The sequence below is a fragment of the Hibiscus syriacus genome, unplaced genomic scaffold, assembly GCF_006381635.1.
Source record: "Hibiscus syriacus cultivar Baekdansim isolate YM2019G1 unplaced genomic scaffold, ASM638163v2 tig00110160_pilon, whole genome shotgun sequence".
In the NCBI taxonomy this organism is placed as follows: Eukaryota; Viridiplantae; Streptophyta; class Magnoliopsida; order Malvales; family Malvaceae; genus Hibiscus; species Hibiscus syriacus.
In genome coordinates, this window is record NW_024062608.1 from 4,591,912 (window position 1) to 4,600,791 (window position 8,880).

Here is an 8,880-nt window from a genome sequence, read left to right on the forward strand (position 1 = left end):
GCGATAGAGAGGAGATTTTCCCTTTATCCTTTTGACTTTGTTGATCCTTAAGTTTATAAACAATCAAGCATCTTCAAAATGTCAAATTTGAGGATTGGAAGAAAAGCCCGTTTTCCCAATGCTTCGTCATTAAGCCAAAGCCGTCGTCTCCATTGTCGGTGAGCTAAAGAAGAAAGTAGTTCCCTCATAATTGCATTATAATCCGTTGTTATTCAAAAGGCCGCCAGCAAGGTGCACCAAAACAAAGTACTTTTGAATATCTTATTATAACAGTAGAGAAAATACAACACTAAGCCAAGAAAAAAAAGGTCTTTTGAATATCTGTATGATTACGGGGGATATCGCGCAAAAGAAGAATTACAGATACAAGTGAGCACAAAAAAACCATGCCTTTCATATTGGCATGTTTCTATGCTCAACAGAAAATAAGCAAGTGTACCATTTTATTACGTTACTAAACATTTCTAGTTCTTCATCCATCTTCAACTGCAGCAGGGCTGCAAGGGTCAAACCGTCAACAAGCAAGAAGAATTCGAGAAAACAAAAAAAAAAGTTTATGCTCAAGCGGCTAAGGTGAATTCTATGACAGTCGTCGAGCCCTTGTATGTTGAAGGATCAAACAAACTGACATTACACTGTTGCACTTACACCAATAACATCAGCTGCTTTGAATTCTTACGATTTGTCATTGCTAGATCCCCTGGTTATACGTTGACTCTGATGGATTTCCATTTGTTTTGTCTCCTCAGTTGGTTTACCTGCTTCAACTGCATCTTTCCCTTGACTTGGTCCCCGCTTGTCTTAAAACAACTTCCCTGACTTCGCAATTGCAAGGATCAACTCAAGTTGTTTTTGCTGTTGCTCCTATAGAATACATCACCAATCACATGTTGTGAATCCAATGACAAACCATGTTTTGAATTAGTAATTAATTCACATGTTGAGAATCCAACAGCCACAAGCTGGAGTTTTCCTACCGATGGTTAGTTCCTCTGAAGACAAGTTCTCCATTGGTACAATGACTAAGGAGTACGGAACAGAAAAACTACGAATGCAATATAGTTTTCTTGTCTTTGAATCACGGCTCATTTACTTTTTCTTGGTTTTAATGAGACTTAAGGTTTGCTAAATCCAAGCCACAGAATCTTTTAAGCATTCAAATCCACAATAATAGACAGGAAAAAGCTTGACATATTTATTCTTTTAAAACCCTTGTGCAACTAATATCATAACCAATATTTAACTTACTTGAAGTACCATTATGGAACTCCTACACCAACCGAGCATATTACCAACAAGTTCAGAAAATTAAAAAATAATGATAATAATCAAACAATGGTAAAATATTACCTGCATTGCCAGCAAAACATTCTGAATTTCCTTGAGCTCTTTTTCCAAGATGTCTTCTTGAGCTGCTAATGCTCTAGTAGTCTCAGAATTCTTTTGAGCAAAGGCTGCAGCCTTTAGACAAGAGGAAGTTATAAACATAAGAACAAATCACAAAATACAATTTGTTATCAACAGCTTGCCTTCCCATTTACTCATAGTAGGAAGCAAGGGTGATAAGATCATTACAATCACATTAGAGCCGCAGCTAACATTAGTTTATTCATCTATATCAAGTGAAAGTGTTAGATGCTACGTCGACTAGGCAACAGATGGCACAATCAAATAGAACTTGTGTAATTGAAGCAACTATGTTGATCCATATCACAAATTCCGATGAATATGCATTTTTTTATTATTCCAATGAATATGTTTCCATAACTTCATAACATTGGATGTTTCTTCGACTCCATTTATTCTCTAATTAAAAACTTAAACTTTTAGCAGCAAGAACTAGTCAACTCTAGTTCTCTAACTAAAAACTTAACACCAAGCAACAAGAATTACAACATTGTTACCTCTTCAATAGGTTGTTTCAAAGCTTTCCTTGTTACCCGAAACCGAACTCCCAACTTCTCAAGTTGCCTAGACAAAACACGGATAATCGTAACGGAACTTTTTAAATCCTCCTCCAACTTCTCAATCCTACCGACCAAATTCACTCCCTTTCCACCGGCCTTGTCCGTTTCGACACAAATCCTCCGCCACTGACGCTTCCTAATCCACGCCCCAATGGCAATCCCACCCACCAATCCTAAAACTCTCCATAAAGTGATACTTCTCCAAATCCCACCCAAAGTGACACCTTTCCAGTCCGAAAAGGCACAAACAACGGACACAACAGTCGAAGAAAAAATGCAAAAAAGTTCAGCGGCAGACAGAAAAGAATTTAAATTGATAGTATTAAAATTGGGGTTTTGTTCTGGTGAGGTGGCAATTGAAGAACCTGGACTGTAGGCTTTGGGAAAGGGATTGAAAGATGGATGGCGGGAGTTGAAACTGGGAAAATTTCGGGTCTGGGATCGTAAAACAACGGAATCCGAGATGGGGAGGCTGAGATGGCGGGGTGATTGGAGGGAATAAATTAGGGTTTTTGAGATAAGGGTTTAAACGAGGGTGAGGAGGGGATAAGAGGTTTTCAAACACGGTTGGCATTGTTTGTTCCTAGTTTCTTTTAGGGCTTTGGATGGATTTGAATTGAAAGGGAAGACATTGTTAGGCTCCTTTTGCATTTTGGTGAGAGGATTGGGAACTAGGGTTGTAAAATCGGGTAATTGTTCAGGTTTTAGTTGGATCCTGTTACGTCGGGTAAAATCGGATACAGATCAAGTCAGGTAAATTTGATGCTTCGACTCGGATCAGGTCGGGTCCAGGTCAAATCAAGTTGATTTGACACTAGGTACAGTTCGGGTTCAGATCGGGTTACTTTCAGATCGGATCGATGTTAGTTCAGGTTCGAAGCAGTTAAAGAGCATGTTAATTCAGGTTCGGATGGACTTCAGGCGGATCTCGTTCAGATCGGGTCACATCATTGGCAGATAAAATTCAGGTCAGATCTCTATCAGATACGAATTGAGTTCAAATTGGGTTAATTTTTATTTTTGGATTAATTATTTTCGTCTTTCGCGAACGTTGAATTGCAATTTGTAATTTTATATGATTTAGAGTAAATTACTAAGAAAATAAATAATCATGTTTCAATTTTATGAAAAATACAAATTTAAGAATTAAATTGAACAAATATGAAATTACAAATAAAAATTTAAATAGATTAAACAACACACATTGATGAGGGATCAAATCGAAATAATTTTAAATTGTGAGGTTGAAATTAATACAAAAAAATACTAAATTGTACCCATTTAAAAAGTTATGGGCCAATTAAAAATAGAAATAAGTAATAAGTATGTATCAATTTCAGATGCAAATAAAATTTGGAGGACTAAATTGAACAAATATGAAATTAAAAATAAAAATTTAAATAAATTAAACAACAACATTGATGAGGGATCAAATCGAAATAATTTTAAATTGTGAGGTTGAAATTAATACAAAAAAGTACTAAATTATACCCATTTAAAAAGTTATGGGCCAATTAAAAAATAGAAATAAGTAATAAGTATGAGTCAATTTCAGATGCAAATAAAATTTGGAGCACTAAATTGAACAAATATGAAATTACAAATAAAAGTTTAAATAAATTAAACAACACACATTGATGAGGGATCAAATCGAAATAATTTTAAATTTTGAGGTTGAAATTAATATAAAAAAAGTACTAAATTATACTCATTTAAAAGTTATGGGCCAATAAAAAAAATAAATAAGTAATAAGTATGGGTCAATTTCATATGCAAATAAAATTTGGAGGATTGAATTGAACAAATATGAAATTATAAATAAAAATTTAAATAAATTAAACAACAAAAATGGATCAAATATGAAAAATATTGTAAAATGGACTAAATTGCATTCATTTCAAAAGTTGAGAAAAAAATTAAAACAACTAATATATATATATACAATATAAACTATATAGTTTATATATAAAGTACATGTATTATATATATATAAACTATATAGTTTATATATATATTATGTATAAACTATATATACCATGTATAAACTATAATACTATATAGTTTATATATGAACTATTGAACTATACAGAAACTACATAGTTTATATATAAATTATATATGAATTATATATAAACTATACAATTTATATTTATATATTATGTATAATTATAAATAATATATATTGTATAAATTATATAGTTTATTAATATAAACTATATAGTTTATATATATATATATATATATATATATTATATGATTTAGGGTTTAGGATTTATGATTTAAGGTTAATTTATTGAATTATATATAAATTATATAGTTTATAGATAGTAGTATTTAAACTATATATAAACAATATAAACTAACTTATACTATATAGTTTACATATGAACTATATGTATAAACTATATAAACTATATAAATAAACTATGTAAACTATATAGTTTACTTTTTTTTTGGATAATTAAGATTTTTATTACCCAAAGAAGGGAGAAACCTGCTACAAAAAAATCAGTTCAGACAGTGGAAAAAATCAAGGGTATCCTATGTACAACCAAAATTAAACTATACCCCAATGATTACAAATATCCAAATTAGTGCTATCTAATCTATTGATATTTCTATTGCTTAAATGAGACCCTATAATTTGCTTAATTTCGAGAATAATAGCGTCCTCGGATCTGCAACTACCTCTGAAAAGCCTTCGATTTCTTTCCTCCCATATAGTGTAGTTGAATACGCACTAAGAGAGTTTGAGGATGACAATAATAAGAGATTTTCCTTTCCATGTTGTTGTTACCCAGATCAGTAAATTAGGCCAAGTGAAAGGAGGTTTTTGGATACCTGAAAGAAGAAGAACAAAATTCCATATTGAAGAAGACAGTTTGCATTCAGCAAACAGATGGTTTTTGGTTTCGCATCCATTAGAGCAGAGAATGCACTGATCGTTGGTGACAAGCCCGAACCTTAACAGCATTTCTTTGGTGGGATGCAATCCTAGATTAGCATCCAAGAGATGATGTTGTGTTTAGGAATGTGAAGAGGGAACCGTGTGAGCTTTTTCTAGTGGACTTTGTTGTGTTTAAGTCGAACCTATTCCCAAATTTCTTTAGTGTTGGTAACTCCCGAAGTAAGCAGTAGGTACGCAACACTTCAAAGCTTCAAAATTTTTCTAAAACTCCAGCTGAAAGTAGAAGATTCATCCATGAACCAGAAGTTATAATGCTTGATAATATAACAATGTAACCAAGCTACCCATAAAGAGCCATCCTGGGCAAGAATGTTTTTGATAAGGTGGATTATACAAAATCTATTCTAGGATTTAATGTCTTTGAGGTCTAAGCCTCCTTCAGATTTTGGTGTGCAGACTCTTTCCCAGCTTACTCGATCTTCTGAAGCAGGAATATTTGATCCTTTCTAGAAATAACGAGAATAGATTTGCTCAATCTTATTAATGATAGACTGAGGCAGAACCAGCTGCCTACACCAGAAGTTTACGACGCTGAAGAGGACAGTTTTAATAAGCTCTAGCCTGCCAGCATAGCTCAACTTCATCCTTGACCATTTGTGAAGTTTGGATTTAATCTTACCAACAAGAGGCTGACAATCTTTTAAAGACAATTTTCTGGTGACCAAGGGGATTCCCAGATATTTGACAGGAAGAAGACCATGCTTGAACCCAAAAAAATTAATAATGTTATCAATAGTGGAGACAGAAATACTAGCTGTGAATATCTCACACTTGAGAGCATTAAGTTTAAGCCCAGAAATCTCATAGAAAGAGTTAAGAACATTAATAACTCTCATGACAGATTCAAGATTTCCTTTGCAGAAATTAACAGATCATCAGCAAAAGTAAGATGTGTCAGGCCAATTTTCTTACACTTAGGGTGGAAACCAAATATCCCTTTATCAACAGCTTTATTAAGATGTTTGAATAGAATATTCATAACAAGAACAAACAAAAGAGGGGATAAAGGGTCACCTTGCCTTAGACCCTTGGCTCCTTTAAAAAAATCCAACCAAGCTTCCATTAAAGGCAATGGAGTAGGAAGCAATAGAGTAGCAGGCATTAATCCAGTCAATGAGTTTACTAGGTAGTTCTAAAGCCTTGAGAATAATAGGAATGAAGCCCTAGTGGATAGAGTCAAAGGCCTTTTGGAGGTCTATTTTTAGAGCACACCTAGGTGAAATTTTTTCCTCCCATAACCTTTCACTATTTCTTGAGCAATGAGGGTATTATCAACAATACTCATCCCTTTGACAAAATCTATTTGGTTAGGGGTAATAATCTTGGGCATTAATTGTGTGATCCTCTTAACAATGATTTTTGTAATGGACTTGTAAAGGACAGAGCAGCAAGATATTGGCCGAAAATCCGAGACAATACTAGGATTGGGAATTTTAGGAACTAAGGCAATAGTAGTTGCATTGAAAGCAGGGTAGATAAATTATTCTTGAAAGAAAAATTTGATAGCTTCAATCACTTCATCTCCAATCACATGCCAAGCTTTCTTAAAGAAAAGATGAGTATAACCGTCTGGACCAGGTGCCTTGTCATTACCTTGACTAAAAATTGCCTCTTTAATCTCTTCATTAGTGAACTCCTTTGTGAGCCCCTCGTAATCTTCAAATGAAGGAATTGGATGCAGTAGACCTTTTAGTAGACTGGTTGAACAGACTTTAACTTCAGGGTCAGAGGAACCAAGAAAATTTTTGAAGAAATTAATAGCTTCATTAGACATGTCATCGAAGGAGTTCAGTCTTCTTACTTGATCATCAACTAAGAATCTAATGGTGTCACGTTTATTCTTGGTAGCAATGACAGAGTAAAAGAATTTGGAGCACTTATCCCCCTCTTTCATCCAATGATTTTTCGCTTTTTGTTTAAGAATCATAGCCTCGGTTTCCTCAAGAGAATTAAGCTCTCTTTGCAGATCAAGTTCTGTTTCAATGGGCTCAACTCCTCTAAAAGTAAGAATTTGATGTTTTTTGATCTCGTCTCTTTTACTTCTAACCCGAGCATAAATGTCGCTAAAGTAATTCTTGTTCAGAATTTTTAGTGAAGCTTTGTGTCTTTTAAGCTTGAGGAAAATTTTCTTCATTGGGTTGTCATGACAAGGTTGGAGCCAAGAGTTACTAACAGTGTTTAAGAAATTTTGATGAAGTGTCCAACAGTTGAAGAATTTGAAAGGCTTGGGTTTGTTGAGCTGAATTTCTTTATTAAGAGTAACTAAAGCCATGCAATGGTTAGAAGGACCATGAGCTAAAAATTCCACAAAGGATTGAGGGAAAGATTCAAACCATTGAGAGTTTGTGAGGACTCTATCAAGTTTTCTTGCAAGGAAGTTATCTCCTTGTTTGTTTCTCCAAGAATAAGTAGGGCCAAAAAAAGGATGATCATGAAGTTGAATGTCATTAGTGAGATCTTGGAATTCAATCATATCAGAAGAAGAGAAAGTACCTAAAAGCTCATGATTGGAACTTTCGTTTGAGTACAAAGTGACATTAAATTCCCCTCCCATGATCCAAGGGTAGTCAGGAAACCTAGATTCTATATTTCTAAGATCCTGCCAGAGGCTTCTTCTTGCTATTCCATCATTGTGACCATAAATCCCAGTAACCAGAAAGTGAACATTCTTGAATATGCACTTAACAGTAATACTTTGAGCAGATTTATGACATAAAGAAATATCTAATCCATTTCTCCAGAGAAACCATATTCTCCCATTCTCAGCATGATCATAGTTGCAAAAAACATTCCAGTTCTCAAATCTAAAAGCAAGTAACTCAGGAGATTTATCCAATTTAACTCGGGTTTCAAGCAAACAGAGGATATCAGTATTATTTAGAGTAGCTCTCATAAGAACATTTTCTTGTTTAAGAGGATTATTTAGTTCTCTTACGTTCCAAAATGAAATTATCATTTAAATTGGGGTGAGGGGACTGAATCCCCCTTTTTACTACATATTGTTGCACTTTTAGCTTTGTCAAGATGGGATTTCTTTTTTGCTTTGAGCTCTTTAATCAAATCTGCAACCCCAAAAGCTACAGCTCTTGGTTTGTTCCCCTGAATCTCAAGCTCAGAATAAACCTCTTCTATAGAATTTAGTATCTCAAATATGTTGGTGGAACCTGCTAATGATTTGGTGGAATTAACTCTTGGAGGTCTACCTCTACCCTTTTTTAAAGGAGTTGCTAACTCTTTATTATAGATAGTAGACTCTGGTGGAATTTTGGGTTCATCAGTTTCAACGTCAACAACTTCTTCTTCAAGAGGAGGACTTAAGGGAGGTAAATTTGAGTGAGCACTCAGGGAAGAAGTAGCATTATCAGAAGGTGGGAGTTCAGAGACAAGTTGGTTCCCTGTAACAATTTCCTCAAGGTTGGAAACCTTAGCATTAACAGAATCCTCAGCTTTAGAGTTCAATAAAGGATCAATGCAAGGAGTAACTTGAGACTGTGAAGAGGAATGTAGAGATTCTTTTTTCCTCCAAACTTGGCCAGTGGTGAAGGAATTAGGATTAAACTTGCATGATTAAGTACTATGGCCAAAAATGTTACATGAATTGCAGCAAGGGGGAGCCATAGGATATCAACAGTAACAAAAGCTTGAAGACCATTGTTAAGAATAATATCAATAGACTTAGGGATCTTATCAATAGCCCCTATTTCAACATAGACCTTAGCGTATTCCAATCTAGTCTTAGAAGTTGTGATAGAATCCATTGACAAAGGGAAACCTATGGCACTTTCTATGTAACTCAGTCCTTCATTAGAGAACAATTCTAGAGGGACATTATACAAATGGACCCAAATTGGGATTCTGGATAAATCAAAGTGTAGTTTTTGCATATTTGGTTCCCATTGTCTGAGAATTAAAGGTTTATTGTATATATGCCAAGACCCGTTTTCC

General features: G+C 34.3%; 2 protein-coding genes across 2 annotated transcripts; both read right to left on the bottom strand.

The window, feature by feature from the left end:
• Positions 1 to 375: 375 nt before the first annotated feature.
• Positions 376 to 2,486, bottom strand: LOC120216425 (the record flags this gene model as incomplete). The annotated part of the gene is made up of 3 exons (XM_039213860.1): positions 376 to 864; positions 1,351 to 1,461; positions 1,905 to 2,486. Coding segments are annotated over 3 exons (756 nt in total), but the record flags the coding sequence as incomplete, so codon positions are not given.
• Positions 2,487 to 6,415: 3,929 nt separating this feature from the next.
• LOC120216289 lies at positions 6,416 to 7,828 on the bottom strand. Its single transcript, XM_039213766.1, has one exon. The coding sequence runs from the start codon at positions 7,826 to 7,828 to the stop codon at positions 6,416 to 6,418; it is 1,413 nt and encodes a 470-aa protein (XP_039069697.1).
• Between the last annotated feature and the right edge of the window lie 1,052 nt (positions 7,829 to 8,880).

What these genes read in the sequence shown, in the direction of transcription:
- LOC120216289 (XM_039213766.1), bottom strand. Translation starts at nt 7,828, where the DNA reads ATGAGAGCTACTCTAAATAATACTGATATCCTCTGTTTGCTTGAAACC.